The sequence below is a fragment of the Capsaspora owczarzaki genome (assembly GCF_000151315.2).
Source record: "Capsaspora owczarzaki ATCC 30864 unplaced genomic scaffold supercont2.9, whole genome shotgun sequence".
NCBI classification, from domain to species: Eukaryota; class Filasterea; order Ministeriida; family Capsasporidae; genus Capsaspora; species Capsaspora owczarzaki.
Window position 1 is genome coordinate 1,099,533 of NW_011887300.1, and position 24,324 is coordinate 1,123,856.

General features: G+C 53.3%; 8 protein-coding genes across 8 annotated transcripts; 4 read left to right on the forward strand and 4 right to left on the reverse strand.

Moving 5' to 3' along the window:
- The first annotated feature begins 1,307 nt into the window (after positions 1-1,307).
- CAOG_05723 (hypothetical protein) lies at positions 1,308-2,811 on the forward strand. The gene has a single exon (XM_004346346.2). It carries the CDS (start codon positions 1,428-1,430, stop codon positions 2,706-2,708), a length of 1,281 nt encoding a protein of 426 aa, XP_004346396.2. The 5' UTR covers positions 1,308-1,427; the 3' UTR covers positions 2,709-2,811.
- On the reverse strand, positions 2,775-8,914 carry CAOG_05724 (multidrug resistance-associated protein 7). The gene is made up of 7 exons (XM_004346347.2): positions 5,113-8,914; positions 4,952-4,987; positions 4,107-4,850; positions 3,717-3,979; positions 3,364-3,628; positions 3,179-3,291; positions 2,775-3,081 (listed from the first exon to the last, which is right to left on the reverse strand). Exons 1-7 carry the CDS (start codon positions 8,899-8,901, stop codon positions 2,949-2,951), a joined length of 5,343 nt encoding a protein of 1,780 aa, XP_004346397.2. The 5' UTR covers positions 8,902-8,914; the 3' UTR covers positions 2,775-2,948.
- A 155-nt stretch (positions 8,915-9,069) lies between these two features.
- CAOG_05725 (hypothetical protein) lies at positions 9,070-10,233 on the forward strand (the record flags this gene model as incomplete). Its single annotated transcript, XM_004346348.2, has 4 exons — positions 9,070-9,278; positions 9,319-9,682; positions 9,908-10,026; positions 10,122-10,233. 4 exons carry the CDS (start codon positions 9,070-9,072, stop codon positions 10,231-10,233), a joined length of 804 nt encoding a protein of 267 aa, XP_004346398.2.
- Positions 10,234-10,426: 193 nt separating this feature from the next.
- On the reverse strand, positions 10,427-11,530 carry CAOG_05726 (hypothetical protein; the record flags this gene model as incomplete). Its single annotated transcript, XM_004346349.2, has 2 exons — positions 10,427-10,743; positions 11,236-11,530. 2 exons carry the CDS (start codon positions 11,528-11,530, stop codon positions 10,427-10,429), a joined length of 612 nt encoding a protein of 203 aa, XP_004346399.2.
- A 1,256-nt stretch (positions 11,531-12,786) lies between these two features.
- On the forward strand, positions 12,787-18,081 carry CAOG_05727 (hypothetical protein). Its single transcript, XM_004346350.2, has 9 exons — positions 12,787-12,895; positions 14,021-16,032; positions 16,113-16,197; positions 16,313-16,446; positions 16,535-16,654; positions 16,764-16,895; positions 17,054-17,134; positions 17,202-17,740; positions 17,834-18,081. The coding sequence occupies exons 2-9, from the start codon at positions 14,134-14,136 to the stop codon at positions 17,898-17,900; spliced, it is 3,057 nt and encodes a 1,018-aa protein (XP_004346400.2). The 5' UTR covers positions 12,787-12,895; positions 14,021-14,133; the 3' UTR covers positions 17,901-18,081.
- An 8-nt stretch (positions 18,082-18,089) lies between these two features.
- Positions 18,090-18,835, reverse strand: CAOG_05728 (hypothetical protein; the record flags this gene model as incomplete). Its single annotated transcript, XM_004346351.1, has 3 exons — positions 18,090-18,121; positions 18,233-18,453; positions 18,681-18,835. 3 exons carry the CDS (start codon positions 18,833-18,835, stop codon positions 18,090-18,092), a joined length of 408 nt encoding a protein of 135 aa, XP_004346401.1.
- A 260-nt stretch (positions 18,836-19,095) lies between these two features.
- On the reverse strand, positions 19,096-20,355 carry CAOG_05729 (hypothetical protein; the record flags this gene model as incomplete). Its single annotated transcript, XM_004346352.1, has 1 exon — positions 19,096-20,355. One exon carries the CDS (start codon positions 20,353-20,355, stop codon positions 19,096-19,098), a length of 1,260 nt encoding a protein of 419 aa, XP_004346402.1.
- A 2,094-nt stretch (positions 20,356-22,449) lies between these two features.
- CAOG_05730 (hypothetical protein) lies at positions 22,450-24,263 on the forward strand (the record flags this gene model as incomplete). The annotated part of the gene is made up of 9 exons (XM_004346353.1): positions 22,450-22,526; positions 22,587-22,670; positions 22,756-22,839; positions 22,902-22,985; positions 23,059-23,142; positions 23,233-23,316; positions 23,395-23,478; positions 23,560-23,643; positions 23,723-24,263. 9 exons carry the CDS (start codon positions 22,450-22,452, stop codon positions 24,261-24,263), a joined length of 1,206 nt encoding a protein of 401 aa, XP_004346403.1.
- Between the last annotated feature and the right edge of the window lie 61 nt (positions 24,264-24,324).

A 24,324-nucleotide genomic window follows, 5' to 3' on the forward strand; every position in this document is an offset into this window, starting at 1 on the left:
CAGCAATCGCTTGAATACCAACTTCGCCAATGAAGTTCCATGACAGACTGTCGCTCGATCGGTGAGTAGGATGACGGCGTAGCAAGATATGGCTGACCCTGGTTCAATATCGAAGACGAGCAACCTACTTGAGCCATGCCAGCGTCTTGTTCACTTTGACCAGTTCTGCGCTCCAGCATCGCTAATCAGATTCTCAGCCAGACTGTCCAGATTCCATCCCTCGGTGAACACTCTGCTCAATCACTCACTCATATGCATCGGTCAAAGTGAGATGGGTTACACGACCGTGGTCAGCCCCGTGTTCACTTTGAGTGCCTCAGCAATCGTGCTCGCTCCAGCATCGCCAATTTGATTCCGAAACAGACTGTCCATCCCCATCCACCGGTGAGTGCTCTCAACGCGCCCCCCCCCGGTTGAATCACTCACTCACAATCAGTCACAGCACTATGCCTTACTTGAGCTGCGTCACTGTCTCGTTCACTTTGAGTGTCTCGGCAATCGCGCGCGCACCAACTTCGCCAATCTGATTCTGCCAAAGACTGTTCATCCCTCATCATAAGTATTCTGAATACCCTCTGCTGAAATCACCCACTCCCATGCACGAATCAAAGTACGGTGTTTTACTCGACTTGGGTAATTGTCATGTTGACTTTAAGTGCCTCAGCAATCGCCTGCGCTCCAGCATCGCCAACCTGTTCCCCATGTCGACTATCCATTTGGTCAAGACACACGTTGTTATACTCTGCAATACATTCGATTGCTTCTTACCAGAAATAACGAGGTGTATTCTTGACCTTGTCGTACAACTCGCGCTGGCTCGGCGTCATGTTCTGATACGACAGCATTCGGAACTTGTCGAGTCAAAAACAACTGCCAACTGTGAACCTAAAAGTAGCTAAACGCCACAAAGACCCATTTTCGCCTCGGCTCTTTCCAGATACACACCCGGTAGTCATACTCATCGATGGCGGTGTCGTTTGGGCAAAATGCCAGGTTGTACCCGGATTTTTCGTGTGGAAGCACGAAGAGTTGTCCTCTGTTACCCTCAGACCCGTATTCACCAGGCCGATCGCTCAATATACTAGCTCACGGGCTTGTAGGGCTTTATCGGAGTCAGCGAGGTCCACAAGGAGCGCGCGTTTTGCATGCTGAAGGTTCTCGACAACGGTCGGTCTGTGGCACAGCAAGCCTGTGAAGTACTCTCGATCCCTGCTTGCACTTGCACACAACTCAACGATGAACACGCGCAGTCCGTCATACTTGATGTGCCCGTCGTTTTGGTTGTTTGACAGCATCTCTCAGTCGTTATTCTACTTCTCATTGAGGACCTTGCTTGAATTTCGATTGATCAACTCTTTGGCGTTGTTTTGTGCTTTGTGTTTTGTGTTTTGTGCGTGTTTGGCATTCTTCCCATTTTTGTCTCTCACATGCTCAGACGCTCAGCCGAGCAACCCGATTCGTCACGCCGGGGCATCCGCCCTTCGCTGTGCCTCGTCATCGCCATCGCCATCGCCATGGCCATCCTCATCGACACACTCACAGCATGCGTGCTACCAGCGCACGGGCTCGCACTCGCCAGGGAAGAGCTGCCCGACGCTAACCTCGCGGCCCAAGCACAACAAGCCCTGGCCCAAGCAGACCAACTCGAGGTCCCAGATCCCATGCAACGACAGAGACTGGATCCGATGATGGATTCCTACGATCCTGCTGCTGCTGGTGGTGGTGGTGGTGGTGGTGATCCAGGTGCCGAGCGTAATCCAATCCCAGCCAACGATGCACCTCGTCAAGGAGCCCCCAAATCGCAAGGCAAGGGCAAAGACGAGCCCATCAACAAGCTCATCATGGATCAAGGAACGTCGTACACTGCTGCGATGGTCCTCACGCTCGTGTCGGGACTGAGCACTGGTCTTGGCGGAGTGGTTGTGGTCTGCCTGGGCGAGCCGACGCGCAGCACCATGGGCTTCCTGGAAGGCATCGCTGCAGGTGTCATGATCTACCTGAGCGTGTTTGACTTGCTATTCCCGTCGGTGGAGCTGATCGGGTTGCTCCACGCATTTTACTCGTTCGTTTGCGGCTGCGTCGGCTTTGGCGTTCTGTCCGCCATCCTCGAAGCGCCGATTCGTGTCGTGTCAAAGATCTTCCGAAGTAGCTTTGGGGCAAGCCAAGGAGCCCTCACGGCAGGCACCGGCTCGTTCACCGTCGCCGCGAACGTGGATCCCGCCACGCTTCGCACGGCCATCATGACGGCCGCAGTTGTCTCGCTGCACAACATGCCAGAGGGCGCCATCCTGCTCATCTCTACCCTGCGAGGGCTACGCCTGGGCTTTGTTCTCGCCGTGTCTTTGGCCCTGCACAATGTTCCAGAGGGAATGTCCATTGCAGCGCCCATTTATGCCGCCACGAAAAGCGTTCCCTGGAGCTTGGTGCTGCCCGTCGTGTCCGGACTGTTTGAACCACTCGGCGCGCTGGTCGCGAGTCTACTCTTGCAAATGTTCTCCACGGGACTCAGTTTGCAATATTTGCTGGCCGGCGTTGGCGGAATCATGTTTGTCCTTTCTGTCGTTGAACTCGGTCCGCTTGCCGTCCGCCACATTGGGCAAAAGCGGCTCGCTCTGGCGAGCATCATCATTGGTATGCTTCTTTGTGCAATTCTTGTTCGACTGACCGAGGCTCTTCTCGAGTACAATGGAATCCAAGAAAACCCATAACTCTCTGTTTTTGTTGCGTTTGTTGTTGTTCTTGTTGTCATTTTATTCATGTGGACGATGTATCCGTTGATATTTTTTTAACAAATGAAAAGTATATTAAGACATTGAGTATGTTACAAGCAGCGAACAGCATTGGGAGATTAAGAGATGAGTGATGGAAGATGGTGGGAACGTCGTTTTTTTTTTTTTTGTTTGTTTGTTTTTTCCTCGTGAGACAGATGCCGCAAAACCCTTGATAGGCTAACCGACCCGATTCGCCAACTGAGCGAAATGCGATGAGGGTTGAGTCAGAAGAGTTCGGGGCGGTCCGGTCTCAAGAACGCGGCCGCTATCGAGAACCACAATCCGATCATAGTCGAGGATTGTTCCGATTCTGGCAAATAACAAATAAACGATCAAACAGCAAGCACGACAGTTGGTTGGAGCCAATCACAAAACGAAACTGCGCATTCAAGAAGCATCCACTGTACCGGTGTGCAATAGTGATGACGGTGGTGTTTGGAAATTCTGTGCGCAAAGTGTGCTGAATTTGAGCATCTGTATCCGCATCGACACTGGCCGTCGCTTCGTCAATACAGAGAATCTAAAAGTACACATGTATCCGTGTCAGCAAGTTCAAATCGACATTCTGAAATTTCCACCCTCGTCACAATACCTTGGCTTGTTTCAAGAGCGCCCGTCCAAGACAAATCAACTGGCGCTCGCCAACGGAAAAGTTACTGCCGCGTTCGTGCACCGGCCTGGACAAGGTCACGCGCTGGACGTCGAGAGTTGTAGGCTGAGCAGATGAGGCGACCAGGCGGCACTTTAGCAGCGCATCCCAAACCTGCGCATCGCTGTATCGCGAGAACGGGTCTAGATTTTCGCGAAGCGAGCCACTAAACAAAACTGGGTCCTGAGGAATGATTGTCAGTGACGAACTGTGCAATCGAAGCAATGTTCATCGTTTTTTGGCTGTGAGAAAACCAGACACAATTCCACACCCGTGACACGTGACATTGGACTGACCGCAAGTGCTTTCGCGTGATGGTGGCAGTATCCACGCCATCCACGACAATGCGACCAGACTGTTGGCCAACCATTCGGAACAGGGCAAGCAGAAGAGTCGACTTGCCACTGCCAGTTCGGCCGACCACACCGATTTTCTCCCCTGCGGCAATCTGCAACGACAGCCCGTCGAGTGCGGGGGCAAGACCTGGGCGATAGACGACAGTGACATTTTGAAACGAGACTGCGCCGGTGGCCGGCCAGGTGGCTGGCACAGCAGTGGGCTACAAAGTTCAACACCAAACAAAAGTCAGGGCAAACTTTCACTCAGCTTTCCCCCGCACGCACACACACACACACCAACCCAACTTTTCCAAACTCCAACCCAACGCAACAGAGTGCATGCATTACCTCAGACGAGCCAACACCAGAATAGCGGGACACGCTCGACGAAAGCAAACTCTGTTGCTCCTCGTCGAGCGTATTCCGGCGGAAGGTGCTGGTGCCTCGAAGCGTTCGTCGGCGCGAGACGGGCAAAGTCACATCGGGCTCCTCTTCGGGTGTGTTTTCAATGTACTGACACGCTCGCTCGACCGATACCATTTCCTTTTCCGTCTCTGTGAACGAGGTGACGACGCCGGCCAGCTGAGAGGTCACCGAAAGCGCATAGGAAATGCTGAGGCCGACCAACCCTGGATCCACACTTCCAGTGGTGCTGTTGGAAAGTGCGTGCTGCACCAGCGCAATCGATACAACAGCCAAGAGGACAAAAACACCAAGCAGCTGCAGTCGCGCGCCGAGCCACTGGCCAGTTGCGTTTCCAGCATAGCTGGCGCACTGATTGGCGGTCAACTTGGTCATGTTTTCGTCACAAAAACGATTCTCCTGTGCAAATGCGCGGATGCAGGACACGCCGTGGATGGTTTCGGAAAAGTGTGCATAGATTGGCGAAAGGGAAATCGTGTCGAGGCGCTTGACTTCTCGCGACGATCGTCGATAGTAGCGTTGGATCAGATAGTACACGCCTCCCAGCGGGAGAAGGGCGAGAGCAAACCAAGGGAGACCGTAGCAGGTGACTGCAATCGAGCCGGCAATGCCAAACACTTGCGCAAGAAGAATGTTCATGATGAAGGGCAGGGAGTCGTCAATCGTGTTCTGACACCAACAAGGCAAAAGGGCAATGCAGTGGGGAGATGAATGAGAGAAATGACGAGAAGCGCGCAAGAAATGGGCAAGAAAGGAACTTTGTAACTTACGACATCTGAAGAAAACCGGTTGAGAATACGACCCAACTGGTAAGGAAGGATATCGCGATGAGCGCGCATGTGGCACATTCAATTCAAATCGCAATCAAACAGTCAATGCAAACGAATGGATGACACTATCGCTCTCTTCAAAGTCAACCAAAAGACCATACCGGAGTAGTGTCGAAAAAGGAAACGGGCGCCCTCAAAATTCTGTTCAACAGCTTTGTGTGAATGTTGCGAGCAGCACACAGCCCGCCGTAGGCAAAGGCAAAGGCGCGGGCCAGGGTGAACGCGGAATTGGCAGCTGCAAGACCTCCGTAAATCTCGAGGTAGTAAGTTTGGTCACTCAGCGTCACATTCGGAGTGATGGTGCCCACCCAGTAGGATAGCCACCAGTCGTTGATGTTGCGCGACGCCTGCATGAGACTCAGCGTCACAAAGATGCTCACTGTGAGGAACATGCCCATCGAACGCCAATAGCTTGCGTGGACCTGGGCCTTGACGACGCCAACTTCCCGCTCTTCGATGGTCATGAGCGCCTGTGGGGTGCTGTCGGGTGCCGGAGAATCGCTGACTGGAACGAGAATAGACTGCGCTTTGGCCCGAGCTTTGTGCTCGTTTCGAGGCGGATCGTGTTCCGTCAGTGACAGTGCTACATCGGCAGACTGCTGGAAACTGCCGAGATCGGGCACCAGTGCGTCCCATTCTGCAGTACCCTTGTGTGCGCTGGCCACCTCTCGCGTGCTCGTCAGGCGCACGAGCACGTTGCAAGCACCAACAAGGTGCTGCACGTGGTGGGTCACAAGCACAACAGTGCGGCCTTTGAGAAGACCCCCGATGCAGTGCTGCATCAGGTGGGCGGCAACATGGGCATCCACCGCAGAAAGAGGATCATCGAGAAGGACCAGGTCCGCGCCGCCTTCCTCCACCGAGAAGGACGCTCGATACACGGCGCGAGCCAAGGCGACACGAGCCTTCTGTCCACCCGAGAGCGTGACACCTTGCTCACCCACCTCGGTGAGATCTCCGTCGCGCAGAATGGCCATGTCCGGCTCAAGAGCGCAGGCAAACAAGACACGAGAGTAAGCTGGTTGCCGAAGCGGCAGACCGAAGAGAATGTTGTCGCGGACGGTGGCGTTTTGAACCCAGGGCTGCTGGGTCGCATACGCAATGCAAGGAGGTGGCGGGTTGACGGTGTCGGAAAGAGGATGACTGTTTTCAAGCGACCGTGCAGCGGCTCTGTCATGGATAATAAGGCTGCCAGAGGTGACGCTCATTTCGCCCAGCATGGATGCCAGCAAGCTGCTTTTCCCGCTCGCAAAGGGACCAAACACGCCCACCAGCGCGCCCTTTGGAATGGTCAAGGACACGTTGGCCAACGTAAACGGCGCATGGTCAAGCGAGGGCGTGACTGTGTTCGGCTCAAGCCACGACAGCGTGGCGTTGCGAAACTCGACAGCAGCAGCGGGTTGGCCAAACTCATTGACGCCTGCGGTGGTGGTGGAGGTGGAGGTGGTGGTGGTGGTGAAGGCGGTGGCGGTGGACGACGTGGACGGCGTGGACGACACGGTTGGCAAATAGTAGTAGGAAAGCGCCGAAGATCGCCGATCATCTGGCCGACAGGACTCTGCTTTGTCGAAAAACGCCTCCAGCCGCTTCAAGGACACCCACGCATCCATGACACCGTTCAAGACCCAGGGAAACGCATTGAGCGGCGTGATCAGCAGGTTGAACAGTGCGAGACTCGTAAACACCCTGGCTGCGGTGAGATCTGCCGGGCCATACCAGTAAACGTACGACACAAACGTCAGGATGGAAATCAGCACCGGCGTTGTGGCCCAGAAATAGACGCACCAGGCGTCGAGGTACTTGCGACCTCGTAGCGCGACAAGCTCGAGTGCGCGCATCCCTTGAATCTTCGCAATCAACGCGTCTTCCCAGGCATACAGTTTGATCACGCGAATGCCAGCCAGCGTTTCATTGGTGAGCTTGACGCGTGCGTCCTTGTACACCATCATTTCCTTGCTCAAAACTCCGATGCGTATCGCCAGATAGCGATTGATCGGGATGAGCAGCAAGGCGACGCCCAGGCCGGCGAGAAACGCAAAGCCGATCTGGACATAGAGGAGGTAGAGGGTGAGACCCACCTGCACGGGGAGGGACCAGCACTTGTGAAAGGAGGGACAAAAGTTGACGACGCGGTCCGTGTCGGTGCTCATAAAGTTTGTGATCTGGCCCGTCGTAAAGCTGTGCGTGGACGACCCGCCCAGCCGCAGCGTCTTAGAGTACACGGAGGTGACGAGTGCAGCGCGGACTTGCATGCCAACGCGCGCCACAAGGTAGTTGTACTGCGTGTTCAAGATGGCCGAAACGAGCGTGCCACCAAAGAGACCGAGGGCGTAGAGGTAGCCGTGCCACATTGGCTCGTCGGCATCGCTCACAAACGAAACGAGGGCGTTCAACAGCATTGGGCCTGAAAAGGCGATTGTATCGGCAAAGAATCGCAAAAGGCCGAGTGGATAGTACGCTGCACCGAACTGGCTGTTGAGGGCGGAGAGCAGCGGCACGCGTTGTTTGAGCGGTTCTGACGAGCTGGATGAGGTGGTTGCCGCCTGTGGCGCGGTCGCTCCTGTCAGCGTGCCGATAAAGTTGCGGGCAATGCGAGACGTGCCGAGATCGCGCGGCAGAATGAACAAGTCGCCCAACTGCAAGACGTGCCGAAACCCGTGTGCAATGACCGGCCACGACCAGCTCAGGTACAGCAACGACCAGAATCCCGCCTTGTCCTCTTGAGCGCGCCGTCGCCTCGCGTTGCGAGTGGGAGTGGAAGATGCCGCGGACACTGGTGAATGATCGCTTTCACTGCTACTGCCGCCACTGCTACTGCTTTGGGTAGAATTTTCCGTGGATGAGTCGGCATGGAGGTTGGGTTGAGCGGCAGCGGCTGGTTTGAGGAGACGCCTGATCGATCGCCATCCGAGCAACGAGAGCCCACAGCAACTGAATGGCAGCGTGGTGGCCAAACTGGCCGAGATTGCAACCCGAACGGCATCGAACAAGGACCAGTCCGCGGAGGTGCCCGAATCGAACGCCGAGTACGTGGCGACCCAAAGACTGGCAGCGACCAGCACACACGCGATTTGCACAGACAATGGCGCTGGCAGCAAGCATGCCGGACGCAGCTCGCCGCGCCTGGTTTGCCGGTGCTTGGTGGTCGCCCGGCTATCTGAGCGCTGAGCAGCGTAGAGATGGCCAAACCTCCAACGCCGACGGTAGGCTGTAGCGAGCGCCAGCAGCGTCCATGCGACCAGGCCAGCGAGATCGGTGAGCCAGTCGACGGCAGCGACATCCGCGATTGCCCTTGCGCTTGCACTGGCCGACTCGGCGGGGAGGACCATGTGCGCCACGAGCGCTGTGGCACTTGCGAGCGCGAGCGACCAGGCGATCGCCAGCTGGACGCCCCGCAGCCCCGCGCGCCACGACCGCGCCGCCCGCCTGCTCACGGCGTGTCTGATGTCGCTGGAGCAGCAGCAGCCCGGTGGCAGCATCCGTCCTCGTCCTCGTTGTCGTCGTCGTCGTCGTTGGCGGATTCTCCGATCATCACGCTCGTCATCATCCGAATTCGCCGCTCCATCCGCTGCAACGCCGCCGCCGCCGCCGCCGCCGCAGCCTGAGCGAGGCAAACTCGCACTATTGGTGGTGCTGTTGATGTTGATGGAGCGCGACACGCCAGGCCCGGTGGTCGGCTCTGCAGAGCTGCTGCGTCGGACGAAGGCCATCTCGCCGAGCAGCGCCATGAGCAGCAGTCCCAGCGCGGGCAGCACGCCGACGACCGCAGCACCGCAATGCGTCACTGAGCCACCGCCACCGTCGCCAAACAGAAGCTGCAGCGCGGTCGCATTGGCACCACCAGCGAGCACTCCGCCGCCGCCGCAGAACACCTCCAGCGGGGAGGGCATTCTCTGAGCAAGGAGCAAAATGGACTGAGCCGCTGAGCGCTCTGAGCTGCTGAGAACCAAAGCTTGGAAAAACACAAAACAAAGAAAAGATTCAACATTGGACAACCAAATTTGTGCAGTCTTTTATTATTATTGTTATCATTTTCTCAGACGCGATTGTTACTGTAAATGGCAAGTCGCTCAGCAGAAGGCGTGCCCGGGCAGCAAGGGCAGCCAATCCATCCGACCGCCATGACTGCTATTCCGACTGGTGCTAGTCCAGCTGCTGCTGGCATGAATCTGGGTGGCGCTGTAGCGGCTGGAGGACTGCAGCGAGTTCCAATGCAACCTGCTCCTACTACTACTACTGCTGCTGCTGCTGCTCCTGTGCTGCTCCTGTGCTGCCAGTTGGACCACTCTCACTCACGCCGCACGCAGGGTCGCCCGCTGCGATGGCCGCGGCGCTCGCTGCTGGGACGGCTCGCCGCTGTATCAAGCTCAAGCTCAAGCTCAAGCTCAGGCTCAAGCTCAGGCTCAAGCTCAGCCAGCAGGAAGTGCAAGTGATGCCGCTGCCGTCGCTGTCGGAATGTCGTCCACACGAACCAAGGCCGAAATCAAGCTGGTGCAGCTGGCCAAGCTCGAGGCAAAGCTCAAGGGCAGCCTGGACGAGTCCGTCCGACAAATAACGGAAAGCTTCATGGCGATCGTGCGCAACGCCAAGGTCCAGGCCGACGCCAACATGGCAGACACAACCATTGTCATCAAGGATGAATTTGAGCTGCAACTGCGGACGACAAGCATGGTACGGGCTGGCTAGTTTTGAAACTTGTTTGCTTCGTTTTGGTTTGTGTTTCGTTTTGGTTTTGCTTCGGCCGCTCGGCTCGGCGTGAATGACAGTTGATGGCGTTGAGTCGAGTGTCGAACAGACAAGCTGGTGCTGGTGCTGCTTGCGAGCTTTTGGGCTGAATCGAGTGCAGCGTGAGCGAAGTGGTTGCGCTTACTCACTCTTTGGAACCTTCTCGTTCAGATCCGAGGCTATGAAACGCTGCTCAGAATGATTGCGGAATTGAAAGACACCCTGCTGCTCAATGATTTCGAAAAGCTCAACGCAACAGTGGCAGAGAAAGTGCTCGACTATCGACAGCGGTAAACGAACAAAAACAAAGCACACTTTTTGGATGGTCGACTCTTGCGTCACATGTGCGAGTTGTCTCACATTCCCATCGTTTGATACTACGTAGGGAAATGCATCTCGATGCTGCGACGGCGTTGTGGCGCGACGAGTGCAGAATCGCTCTCGGTCAACTGGAAGATGTTTATTTTAGCTCACGATTCCGGTTCACTGAAGCATGATGGTGATCGAGGAGGTGATGCACATGAAAAAAAACAAAATAGGCTGTATTGTACAATAATTTCAATGAAAACAAAAGGACTCTCTGCTCTCGGTCTGCAGTGTGTTGTTGCTTCTGTTGTTCCATGAAATCGCGCAGTTTCGCAGGACTGGCTCAGTCTGCAATGAAAAAGCAAAACGCTCGGCAGACTGCAGTTACTTTTTGCCAGAGGCGGCAGCGGCGGCTGCTGGTTGGAGCTGCGAAAGGTTGATTTGTCGGTTGGATTGGACAATCGAACGGGCGAGATCGCGAGCGTTGAACGGCGCTGGCACTGGTGTGGGTGCAGCGACATCCCGCAAGTGGTCCTGAGCAAACGAATAGCGACCAGACTTGAGAATCACAGCTTTGGACTCGTGCCGTTGGACGAGCCAGTCGTTTGTGGCTGCGCGAGGAATGCGCGCCTCCTCTTTTGACGCCAAAGTGTGCTTGACGGACTGAGCGGCAAGCTCTCCTCGGCCGTACAACCGTTGACCTGCCAGGGTTTTGTTGTTTCGATTCCATTGTTGATTCACTGTAAGCCGCTGGAAACACAAAAGCGACCAACATCAGAAACGGCGAACAGGAAACGTTACCAAAAAGTGTCTTGTATCCAAACGGGATAATCTTGAACTCGCCCTATACATTGTTACATTGTTATTAAATCCATGCCAAATCGTACACACATTGGAAAAACCATAGTGAGTGAGCGGGAAGTGATCGCAATGACGGAAATCGAGCGATCTCGAGGATTTTCTCCAATGCCAATGCAAATGCAATGGGAACTGAGCAGAGAGCCGTCGACCCGTCCTTCCCCTCTCTCTCTCTCTCTCTCTCTCTCTCTCACTGTGAGCAAAACAAGAAAACAATCCAATCTAAAAAAATCCACTTGCATTCTCGCCGGTCTTGAGTGACCGTCCAGAACGACGGCTTGACTGCAGCATCGTGGTCCCAATGCGACCGCACAAAGCGCATCCCGACGCCGTACTGCAGCATCGTGGTCCCAATGCGACCGCACAAAGCGCATCCCGACGCCGTAGTTTGGCAGCCGCGCGAGCATCGGCCAGGCGCAGGCCAGACTCTGAGGCGGCGGCGGTGGCTGGAGCTGCATTGGCGTCGTCCGAGGTCGCTGCTGCTGCTGCTGCATCGCCGCCTCGCAACGCCGCGCGGCTGCTGGCACCGGCACTCAATGCGACAGACACCATGGCTGCGGCGGCAGTGGTGGAGGCCGCGGTGGCCGCTGCGGGCGACGCTTTGAACAAGGCAACACGCGAGAGCAGCATGTTTGAACAAAAACCAAAAAAAAAAAAAAAAAAATGAGTGGATTTTTCATTGGCAATGCACGGCCAGCCAAAGTCAGGACACGAAAGCTCACCCGCACCGATTGCCACCAAAACTCCAGAGCCGACTCTAAAATTCACGCTGATTCCAAAGAAATTGGTCGTTTGGCGGGAAAATACCGGGGAAGGGGGTGAGGCATGGTTGATGGTTTCACGTCGGGTCGATGGAGGCTGCGCGGCAACCTCAAAGCACATGCTCGCAGCGCAGAAGGCAGAAATTCATCCATGCAGTCCCAGTGTGCAAAACGCACACTGAAGGGAGGTCGTGTGCACGCGCAACGAGTGCGCACTCTCAGCCCCCGACCACATTTCGCCCGATGCCATGCCCTTCTCTCGGTCTTTTCGTCCTGCGCTACCGACAAAATTGCTCAAACATGAGAACTTGCTCCAGCGCCCAACATGCGGAGGGGTCGGGAGACGCGCCTCCAAAGTCAGCTCCAGCTCGCACATGGATGGAAAAAAAACCGCGAACTCAAATTTTGGCGGGAAAAGCCAAATAAGGCGAAGTTTCCCTGTCAAAAGTTCAAATTTAAACTTTATTATTTTTTATTTTATTTTTTTTATTTTTTGAAATTGAACGCGTGCGAGTTTTTGTGTCCAGCTTTTTTTTCCTCGCTGTCACACGGCCGCCGGGGTTTGTGCGCTGTCGTGCTCCGTGTGCCTTCGTTGTGCAGCATGCATCAATGAGCGTGGTTTTGGTGGGAGAGGGGAGCGAGGGGAAACGAGTGAGGAGCAGGAACGGGGGAGAAAGGGTGCGGTGGCTTTTTTTGTTTGAAATCGAAGCGCATCAAGGTCACTCTGAGATGTCCAATGAATCAGGCCAGCAGCATTGACACGCGCTTTCCCCTGTGAACAATGAATGTTGGCACGATATTCAGCATCGCCGAACGCACAGGGTTGAAGGGCCCAGGAGCCCGAATGGTGGTCGCGGCACTCGATTTTTCAAAAAGTCATTGGCGGCGACATTGATTTGATCTCAGCATTGAGCAGCCATCGGCTGAGATCACATGCCATGCGGCCAGTCCATTCCTCCGAGTGATGAAATCAGCGCCTTCCTCGTGCTTCTTTGTGCGATTTTCTTCGCTCTGTCTGTCTGTTTTCGCCACACACGCAGCTCCACGATTCAAAAAAAAAAAAAAAAATCAACGCACCTTGGAAAATCCCCACTCTTTTTTTTTTTTTTTTTTTTTTTTTTTAAGTTTTTTTTTTTGATTTTCTTGTGGTCTTACTTTTGCTTTCCGCCTGTCGACGCGCACTGAGGCTCTTGTCGCATTTGGACCAGCCCAAGCTATCGCTCAACTGCTTCAGGTACATGCTTCTGCCCTAACGCCAATCCCATCAGACCTCTGCGAGCCTGCTGCATTTTCGCTTGACCCCCTTTCTTCCCTCTCGATGACGATTTTTTTTTTCAAGTCCTTTTTTTTTTTTTTTCAAAAAGTGCCTTGGCTGCATTTGAGTGCGCTTGCGCTCTGTGGGCGCGCTGGCCGGGCCCCGCTGCGGTATCAGCCGTGTAGCAGACCCTTGCAGCTCACTGCTGGCCAAAGTGAGGGCCCGAGCGACGCGCCGTTCTCGGTCGATGCCGCTTCTCGTCTGCCTTTCCGCCGTCTTTTTTGTTTCAAATTGAATGGCAAAAATCGTGTTTCCTTTTTTTTTTTTTTTTCTTTTTTTTTTTTTTTTTTTTTTTGAACAGTCGTGTCTCTCTTTCTTCGGCCTTTTTCATTTTCTGCTCTCCGTGCCATCCTGCGATTCCGCCATCGCCTGGCTGGCGCATGCAGTGTGTACGATGCTTCACTGCACCCTCCACTGCCCTTCGTCAAATCTGAAAGTGCTTGTGCTGGGCGCCACTCGCACCGGGGCGCAGCCGGGTCTCTCGTTCGTGAATTTTGTTTGATTTTTTTTTTTTTTTTTGGCACGCTTCCTTTTGCTTTTTGAGCTTTGAACGCCAATGCAAATCCCTATTTCATATTTTTATTTTATTTTCAATTTTTTGATTTTCACTTTTTTTTTTCTTTTTTTTGAATCAATGGCTTTTCCAGCCAACATTTGAAAAAAAAAAATCCTTTTCTTTTCTTTTCTTTTATCTTGTTTTCAAAAACCTCAAAAACAAAGGGAAAAAAAAAACCACGTTCAAATTTTTGAAAAAACGTGAAAAAAAGCAAGTTGAAAAAGTGCTGCGAAAGAAGAACAAACAAGTTGGACAGCGAAAAACACACACGGCAGGAAAGCAGGCGAAAAAGTGATCTGAGCAAGGAAGGGATGGGGAAACGCGGGGGGGAGAGAAAAATGGTTCGCCTTTTATGGTGCTTTTTGCACATTTTGACAAGTCCTCAATCACTTTGACCTGAACAAAGTTGAATGAATGGTGCAATGCCTCTTGTCGTTGATTGTACAATGTCTCAATGTGTTTTGCTGCTCTTTTGTTCTTGTTGGCAGATTTCGTGCTGAAAGGTCCACTTTTTGCGCCATCCTCCACGTTTCGACCCACTTCCCCTCACCCTCGTTTCTTTTGGAGCAGCTGGAAAAACCAATTGCAGGCAACTGCAGACATGAACCAACTTGGGTCGCGATGGTCAAACGATGAGCTGGAAACCTTTTTTGAGCAGTTTCGGAAGCACCACCAAAACTTTGAGCGGATTGCAAGCCAGCTGCCTGGCAGGACGGTCGCTCAAGTGAGTGCGCTGTACCGGCAGAACAAGTCTGTGCTGAGCTTTGCTACCGAGTTTTCCCAGTTCAAGATGGTCATGCAGGACTTTTACGACAACAATCCCACCGACATGAGCACGCCGTCCACCACCGCTGCTGCCCCTGCTACTGCTACTGCTGCTGCTCCATATGTGTCCCAACGCGGAACTATCAATGCTCTCACTCCCGTTAGCAACGGTCGCGCTGGCACGAGCGGGACTCGCGTCGTCCCAGCCCCAAACACGTCCACCGCCATGCCCACGTACGAAACCCCAGTCTCGAGCGTTGGCAGCGCCCGTGGCACGAGCAGCCCAAGCCAGCGCTTTCAAAACCCACCGTCTAGTAGCTTGTCATCCATCCCCACAGCGGGCCCTGCACCAACCGTCCACGAATTGGAGATGCGAGGCGCCACTACCCTGCACAACCTGCGCTCGTCACAACGAGAGCTGTTTCCTGCGAGCCCACAGCATCAGACACCGACACGTCGTGGTGCCGCCCTGGCCCTGGCTGCTGGTGGCAGTCCCGCCCCTCCCCGAAGCGAAGTGAGCGAAGGCAACGACGATACGTCCAACAGGCGCTCCAGCTCTCGGCTGCGCAATCGACCAGCCGCTCAACCTGCCGCAAGCAGCAGTAGCAACACGGGCGAGCGTCGCTCTTCTCCCCGCCGGAGAGCCACCAGCAATGCACGCAACGATGACGACGAAGACGACGACGAAGAAGACAACGACGACAACGACAACGACAACGACAACACCCATCAGGGCAACGCTTCAGGCGACGCCTCGTATGCACCGGCCTTGCACCCCTCGGCTGGCATGATGATGCCTCCCATGTTTTCAGTGCAGATGCCCATGCCACCGATGATGCCATACATGTCGCCCCGTCCGATGATGATGCCTGCACAGGGCATGTCCCCAATGGGCTACCCGTACGGCATGATCCCTTATGCATCATCCCCTTCACGCTACTCGATGCCTTACGGCATGATGATGCCAGGCGGAGGCCAGCCACAGTTTATGCCCTTCCCGCGACCTGCGTTCCAAGGGTCGCCTGCGGGACCGATGCCCATGAACACGAATGGCATGGCTCCCGTGACGGTTGCAGCCCATCCACGCGTGTCTGTCGACGTTAGGGCTGTACCCACCGTCATGTCCAGCCAGCCCTTGGCAACGGCCGCGGCTGCATCTCCGGCAGCAGGGCGCTCAGCCTCGCGCACAGACTGGCCAGTCAGTACAACGCCTCGCTCCGCCTCTGCTGCTGCTGCTGCTGCTGCTGTTGCGTCTCCTCGCACGAGTCCTCGCACGAGCCCTCGCACGGTTAATGCTGCAGCATCGGCATCTCCCAAAATCGTGGCAGCGGCCAATGTCGCTGCAAATCGCTCGGGTCGCGCGAGCTCGTCAGCGCCTCGTCGACCCGCTTCGCCTAGCATTCCTGCCAAGTACGAAACGCTTGGCCGCGACTTGCTAAGTCGCATTCGTCCGGCGTTGCGCCAGGCCACGGTGCGCCAGCAAGCAATCTATGAATGGTTTTACAGCTCGCTGGACCACGTGCTGCTCCGCCCTGCCAAGAATGAGTTTGAGCAGTCACTGGAGCGATTCGGACTTGGCCATGTCACTCACATGACGCGTATTGAGTGGGCAGCCTTCCGACGAAAGATTGGCAAGCCGCGCCGATTCTCCGCCGCCTTCATTGAGGCTGAGCGCAACATGCTGGAGCGACAGAGGACCAAGATCCGAGCCATCCAACAAATCCATGTCGCTGAGGTGCGATGCGATATTCTTGTTGAAGAAGCTTTGAGTGTCTTTGCTCAAAGTGCTTTTTGTGTTGTTCCTTGACTGTCCAGACTCCTGTGTCGTCCGAGCCTCTTCCGGAAGTTCCCATCCCGGTCATGATTCCTGAATTAATTCGAGTCAACGAGCGAGTGACAGGTAACAGTTGCAGTTGGTTTGGGGTTTTTTTGTTGCTCGTTTGGTTGTTCGCTTGGTGTTTGTGTGTGTCTCCATTCTCATTGGCTTTGGCCCTTTTGTTGTTATTTCTTGTCAGTGCGTATTGCTGAATATCCTGATCGGCTGTTCAACGGAACTGTACTGGCCGTCAACCCAGCCAAATTCTGCTACCAAATCAAATTCGATAATCCCGGGATTGAGCCGCGCTACATCCCGGATGTCGACGTCATGGTATGTTGCATTGAGCGGGTGTTTGGCGAGAAACTGCTCGGTTGCTTGGTGATTGCGCTGACTGAAGAGAAACCTCTGCCGTGCCTAGATGACCGGCCGCGTCCAGCTCAATAAAGCGTCGTCTATGGTTCGTGTTCGCAACACGACCATCGGTGCGCGCTCCCGGAATCGCAGGCGAGAGACTCTCGCCTTTGCGCCCAAGTCTATGGTACGATTCGCTTTTCTTTCTTTGATTTCGCTGCGTGAATCTAGTCTTGTTTGTTTGCCTGCTCTGGTTTCTTCCCTGACTGACTGGTTGCTGCTTTCCCCATTTGTAGAACCAAGCTCTCTTCCATTCTCCTCACATGGAGCGCAAGATTGACGACTCGATCGGCGAGCACGTTTCCGAAGACGAACTCGCTGAAATCCACAACCCTCACAACTATGTGCTTGGCGACATTCAATACGTTGTATGTGCTTACATCTTTGGTAGTGCTGCTTTCTGTTGTATGGTCTGGCTCACGTTTTTTCAATGTTCCTTTTGTCTCTGCTTGGTTTTTTTTTTTTTTTTTGTTTTTTTGTTTTGTTTTTTGTTTTTTGTTTTTTGTTTTTTCCCAAAACCCGCCAGGTCAAGCTGAACAAACTACTTAAAATCAAGGAAATTCTCACCAAGTACCTCGTCACGATGAACCAAAATGCGCTGCGCTGTGTAAGTTTTGGAGCGCGGAATGTAGCCCTCATTCTGATATTGCTGACTTGTTGGTGTGATTGCACAGGTTGGTGTTTCCGAAACGGGCATTCCCCCTCAACTCAAGCAAGAGTACGCATGGGTCATGCTGCAGTTGCACGACTGCAACAAGGCGATTGACTCGACGCTCGTTCAGCTCGAGAATATCAAGCAGCAGACTGCGGAGCACAAGGACGCTGGCATGCCAATCTCCGTCGAGTGCGATCTGCTTGCAAAGTCGCTCTTTACTGCATCCTGCAAGAAGAATTCTTTGCAACGACAGCGCCAAGAAGAGGAGCAAGAACATCGCGAAAACCTCGGACCTGATGAAGCGGACGAGGAGGACGACGCAGAGCCTGCATCGACGAAAAATGGCGACAGCAACATGGTGCAACAGCCTCTGCGACCCGCTGCGGCCAACGCGTCCAAAGCGGAAATCCGTCGGGTGTCCGAGTACGCCACCAATGCAATGGGACTGCTTGCCCGAATCCAAGCGTGCACCCGGCTTCCGCTCACGCGCTCTCAAGTTGAAAAGCTTCTCGAGCCCGCACTCGACTCCCTCCGCCCCACGGATGCGAGCAACGAAGAGTGAGTTTGAAGCCCTCTGTCGGTTGCATGTCTTTGGCTTGCCCTATTTGTGTACGAACGTTTTCTGACTGCTGCCTATTCTTTTGCCTTTAGGATTTATTTGCAAATCGGCGAAGTTGTCGAGAAGCTGATTCAACACGTCGCGATTCCGGACTCTTAAACTATTACAACCGTCAGGTGGTACCAGCACCGCTGCTACTACCACTACTTCTACTACTTTTACTACTACTACGAATACTACTACTAACAGCACCCCCGCGTTTCCCATCATCGTCATTTGTGCTGTCGATGCTTCGGGTTACGTTCAAAATTGTATTGATACACTTCTTCCACACAATCCAACTCGTTTTTACTTTTTCTTGTTGGCGCGCTTGGATTGACCTGTTGGAGTGACGGACATGACACAACGATGTGAGTGCATCATGGTATCGCCCAATGCAAAATGGCTGCCAATGCAAAATGGCTGGGACGTGCATTAAGCGCCAAACTTACCCTTCTTGGGGGCGCCCTTGCCGCGTTTCCTCAAGCGATCCAGGTTGAACAGGCGATCTGACTCCTCCTCGTTCGCCAGCTGGCCGACCGCGTGGAGATGCTTCAGGACAGAGTTGATCGCGAGGTAAGGCGGGTAGCGTGAAGCCACGCGCTCGCCGATCAGCGGTCGCCGCAGGAAGCTCGTCGCTGTGCGGAAGGTCTTCTGATTGACAAGCGGGGCGCTGGGAGCGGAGGAGGGGCGGGGGAAATGGTTGGCGGTGTGGAGTGGAGATGGGCGAGAAAGATACGGCGACACGGGTTGGTAAGCAATCACAACGTAAACAACCGCGCGAGATACCACCCTCGCTAACTAAAAGATCGACAAAGTCAAGGAAAGACTCGGTGGTTTGTTTGTTTTTTTTTTTTTTTTTTTTTTGTTTTTTTTTGTTTTTTTTTTGGTTTGGCTTACAGTTTGAGATTGTCGGTCGGGTTTTCGAGCAGCGCCGTCTCGCGCACAATTCGAGGTGTCTTGACATGTCCGAATGTGTCTGCAGCTGTCTTGGCGATCGTGTCGCGCAATGCGTTCGACAGGCGCAATGCAGAGCCCAATGGTCGGAAGGCCATGTTTATGACAAAAAAGACTGAGCAGCAAGCGATGATGATGACTGGATAATTATAATACTATGTTAGTGTGCTAGTACGTGATGATCATGTCTACCGTTTTACTATGTGGGCGAGAGAGACAGCTCAAGGTCGAAGCTCAAGCGGTCGCTTTGCAACGATTTTGTGCGAAAACGGTCTGCCCCACTGTACAAACCAAGTACAGTGTATTGCGTCGACATTCAATGCAAACAACAATACTGTCACACTTGCAAAACCGGTGCTCACGCTGCAATGGTCACATGCACATCGGCTGCCTCGGATTCCTCGGGCAACGTTGCTAACGATGGCGCGTCGCCATGCGTAAACTCCATGCTCCCTGTCAGCATTTGGGAAGGACTGCGATAGACCATTTCGGCGGCGTGATCGCTCTCTTCCACACGCGAAATAAAGCTCGTGGCCCAGTCTTGGTGATGGTGGTCGGTGCTGGTGGCGTGGGCAGACTCGTCGGATTCGCTCGTGGCCGACTGGACTTGGCCCCTCGATCGCGAGACACGATAATACCAGAGGAAGAACACGGCCGCCATAAAGTGGACGAGGTCGAAAATGTGGGCAACGATCAGATCGCCCACCTTTGGCACTGGCTGCACATGCGGCGGGTCCAGGTTGTACTGACTCGTGGACCATTTGATAATGTTGTAAAAGAGCGCAAGGAGCCCGATAACCTGAATGACCATGGCCCACATTGTCATCCTGTAGATGCGTTGAATGGCTAGCCTTCGTCTCTTGCTCGCAAGACCTTCGGCAGCCTTCGCCTTGGCAGAACTAGCGGCTCCGTCAATCTTGGATCCGTCCACCGAAATGGCGAATGAGGTGTCGCCCTTGCTTGAGGACGGATTGTCCTTCCGGTGGCTCGACGCACTGTTGTCGCCATAGCGTGCCTGGGCTTGCGCAAGGAGCTTTCGAATGCGGTAGGCAAAGACAAAGCTGCAACAAAAGAAGGCGGCAATAACACCGCACAGCAGGGCGTACATGGCAACCTTTCCTGCCCAGTAGGGTCCAGTGGTAAACATGAACAAGGTCGATATTAGCTGAGTAAACCACGCGTAGGCAACAGCCGCGTAGTAGCCCCATTGGAAGAGACGGGAGCGGAAACTTGCCGCCACCGAGCGAGACACGAACGTTGCCCAGGACAGGACGACGCGCATCCACACAGTCAGGATGAAGCAAGTGCTGACATCGTACAGAACTGAGGTCACCCAAGTGGGATAGACGCCGCGCCATCCGCTCGAGTCTACTTGTCGAATTGCCGCCGAAATAGCGGTCAGTGTGGACAGGTAAATCACAGTGTTGTCGAGCTTGGTGCACCATCCATTTTTGCATGTGATGCGATAGCTTTGTACCAAACCAAACAGGCTCGCTCCAATGAGCAACGTGCAGAGCAGTCCTTGGACAACTTGGTAGCTCGCGCCGAGATTTTCCGCAAAGGTAACATCGCAGTTGGGCCCCAGGTATGGCGTTGAGCAATTTGAATTCGCCTGCATTCTGAGTCTGGAGTAAAAAAAGCCTCAGCTTGGAGTCAGGTTCACGAGTGTGGTCGATTGCTAGAGTTTGTTCGATTTCGCTTTTGCGTTGGACGAGTTAACAGAACGACGGGATGTTCCACAAAAAAACAGTGCTTCTTGGTGAAGCTTTCGTGTCTGTGCAATGCAAGATCATTCACACATGCGAAAGTGAGTCCAACACAGTCATTCCCAAAAAACTGATCTGCTTGTTTCGCATTCAAAAAAGTGATCTGCGAAACAAAGCCCCAATATCAGCAAACCCGTCCATGGCTGGCGGGTTTATGCTCCACAGAAGTCCACTTTGACCTCTACTCAGTGATCCTTCCCTTTGTCGACCCGAGGGGGGGCTGCAGGCAGAGAGACCCGGCGTTTGTCACCCGGTTCCAAGCAACTCATTGAGCACCACTCCGCTCGTCCTCAAACGACTCTTAGCACGGCCCGTTTTCTTCAGCAGCACCAGTTGGAGCAGATGTGAAACCGTGGCGCTCGCGCGTCGCGACGATCCCACAACGCGAACGTGTGAATCAAAAAGTCGCAAAGAAAACAACCAAAGAATCGTACGATTTCGTTCGTTGCGGGTTTTTGTTGGGCACGATTTCCATTTTGATAAAGAGTTTTTTGTTGTTGTTGTTGTTGTTGTTGTTGTAATGGATATTGTTTTGTGTGTTTCGCAATCGACTTTGCTGTTGTTGGGAATAAACAATAATAAAAATACAAAAATAAAGAACAAAGAAAAAAAAAACAAAGAAAAAAAGCTCCACTCCGACATGCTTTTTGGGAATGAATCGTCCGTCCACGTTGTGTCCACGCAGTCCTGTGGGTTCGGTTTGGACTGCATGATAATGTATGGATGTTTGCTCCCCTTTTGTTGCTTTGATCGCGAAAACCAACTCACCAATCACAAGAAACGACAATAAAGAATAAAAACGTTCCTCTAAAATCCAAACAACATGCCGATGAGCGTGTGTCGCTAGCAACAATGGCGTGAACCTGCATCATTCACGCCCAGTCGGAACGCCGACGACTCGAAAATGACGAGAGAGACGCACTTTGCGGGAGGGAAGGGGAAAATAGGCGAACGATGCCCGAACACCTCGCGACAACGCAACTCAACAGAAAAAAAGGGGGGCGGTGGGGCATTCCAACACCTCGAACCGGTCCCTCTACTATGATCACTCACTCGCACGCGCGGCATCTGCGCATCTCTGAGGGTCGGGCAGAAGGAGGGGGAGGGGGAATTGTGAGACATGTTATCGAGCTGGGCAGGGTTGGGATGAGCAGCATTAGAAATGCTGGCAGCAAAAACAGGAACGACAACAACAACAAAAACAAACACACAAAACACTCGCCACACCAAAAATAAAAAGCAAAGTTGGACTGGCGCGAGCCGACATGATGGGACAGCCAGTGATGAAGAGCGATGAAGTGTGGCGTGTGAGAGCCATCCAAATCGAACCAGGAGACGAAGGGGAAACCTTTAAAATGAAGAACCACCATTTCACTTCTACCCCCGAAACCCGGTGAGCATGAGCAAACCGAGTCACCAAGCGGCGCCCGTATGACCAGGACGCTAACACCAAACTTGCAACCGCAAGAATAAGTTAAACACGTTGCCCTTGTCACTTACTCCTTGCCCCTGATCATGATCCTCCTCTTTGTGGTTTTTGAGCCTTAGAAGCTTTTTCCACTCTCCAATAAACGTAATACAAAAAAAAAAAAAAAAAAAAAAAATTAAAATGAAGAGAACAGAGAAACATGTCAATGCTGCACTCTGAGGTCGAGCATCCACTCGCGCTTTCGGACGCCTTGCGAACATAGATCTAGCACCGAAAGAAAGACAGCGCGTTGACCGTGTAGTTTCACCACATTCTGTAGATCTAACTGATGGAGAGCTCAACCTAGACTCTGGCTTCTTACAACCCAAATCCAATTTCACTCGCCACTTTGCTCACCAACTGTTGGCATGATTGCCATGTGTGAATGTGGAAAGAGCCGAGGCGAAAATGGGTCGTTGTGACATTTAGCTACTTTTAGGTTCGCGGCTTTCAGTTATTTTCAACGAGAAGTTCCAAAATGCTGTCGTATCAAAATATAACGCCGAGCCCGCGCGAGTTGAACGACAAGGTCACGAATACACCTCATGATTTCTCGTAAGAAGCAGTCGAATGTATTGCAGAGCATAACACCGTGTGTCTTGACGAAATGGACAGCCTGTACGGGGAAGAGGTTGGCGATGCTGGAGCGCCGGCGATTGCTGAAGCACTCAAAGTCAACACGACGATGACCTGGCTCGCGTAAAGCACCTCACATTGATTCGTGCATGTGAGTGGGTGATTTCAGCAGAGGCTATTCAGAATACTTATGATGAGGGATGAACAGTCTTTGGCAGAATCAGATTGGCGAAGTTGGTGCGCGCGCGCTTGCCGAGACACTCAAAGTGAACGAGACAGTGACCAAGCTCGAGTAAGGCATCTCAGGTTGTTAGGAGCATTTTTCGAGTGCTCATCGACGGAGAGAATGAACAGTATTTGGAGGAATCAGATTGGCGATGCTGGAGCGAGCGCGATTGCTGAGGCGCTCAAAGTCAACACGACAGTGAACATGGTCGAGTAAGGCATCTCACTTTGAGTGACGTATGGTAGTACAGCAGACCGAGTGCTCACTGTTGGAAGGAATGAACAGTTTGGGCGGGAATCAGATTAGTGATATTGGAGCAAGCGCGATTGCTGAGGCGCTCAAAGTGAACAAGACAGTGACCAAGCTCGAGTAAGGCATCTCACTTTGACCGATACTCGGGCGCGGGCGATTTCAGTAGAGGGTGTTCAGGGCACTCTCTGATGGAGGTGATCTGGTAAGCCTGGATGAAAATCAGATTGGCAGTGCTGGAGCACAGGCGCTTGCCGAGGCATTCAAAGTGAACACGACAGTGACCCAGGTCGAGTAAGGCATCTCACTTTGACCGATGCATATGAGTGAGAGATTGAGCAGAGTGCTCACCGAGGGATGGAATCTGGACAGTCTGGGTGAGAATCTGATTGGCGATGCTGGAGCGCAGGCAATTGCGGAACTGATCAAAGTGAATAAGACGCTGGCATGGCTCAAGTAGGTTGCTCGTCTCCGATATTGAACCAGGGTCAGCCATACCTTGCTACGCCGTCATCTTACTCACCGATCGAGCGACAGTCTGTCATGGAATTGCATTGGCGATGTTGGTATTCAAGCGATTGCTGATGCACGCGAGTTCCATCCCAGTCCGACTGCTCTTCGGTAGGGCTGGCTATCAATTCAACCGATGGAGTGGCCCTTGCTGACTGATACTCATTTATGTTGCTTGTTCGTTGCACAGCATTTCCTTCCAGTTTAGCCCTCTTGTACTCTCCTTGCTTCCACGATTGGCGACTGCTGACGACCTTCAGACCGTGTTTGGCTTGCTGACCAGCGGACTGGAGCTGGAGGATCAGCTCGCATCTCTACCGGCACTACCGGCTGAGATTGCCGATCTCATTATGGACGAAGCGTGTTACTGGCAAGGCCTGCGAAGAACCCGACCCAACCTTTCCAATGTCCATTTTTTGCAAGTCCGATTGCCTCGGAGCAGCACTGCGAATTCGATCCGTGTAAAGGCAATTCAAGTGCTTCTTGGCATCAAGCATATTCATGCCAACAACCCAGAGCAGTGCGTTGTTAAATTGATTGTCCGAGATGAGCAAGGTGCTGTTCGATACGAATGCACTGCGAAACCGACTTTGGTCGATTCGACTCTCTGGCGTGTGACAATCCTGCCAGCCAGCCATCCTGTCATTCGACAAATGCACGAGGGCTGGAAGGTTGACGTTCAACCCGGTATTTATGTACCATTTCTGTCGTTTTATGTTGGATACATCTAGCGCCAATCTTTGGGATGTTGGGGATGGACAATGGCCTTTGATTTCGAATACAGTGCAAGAT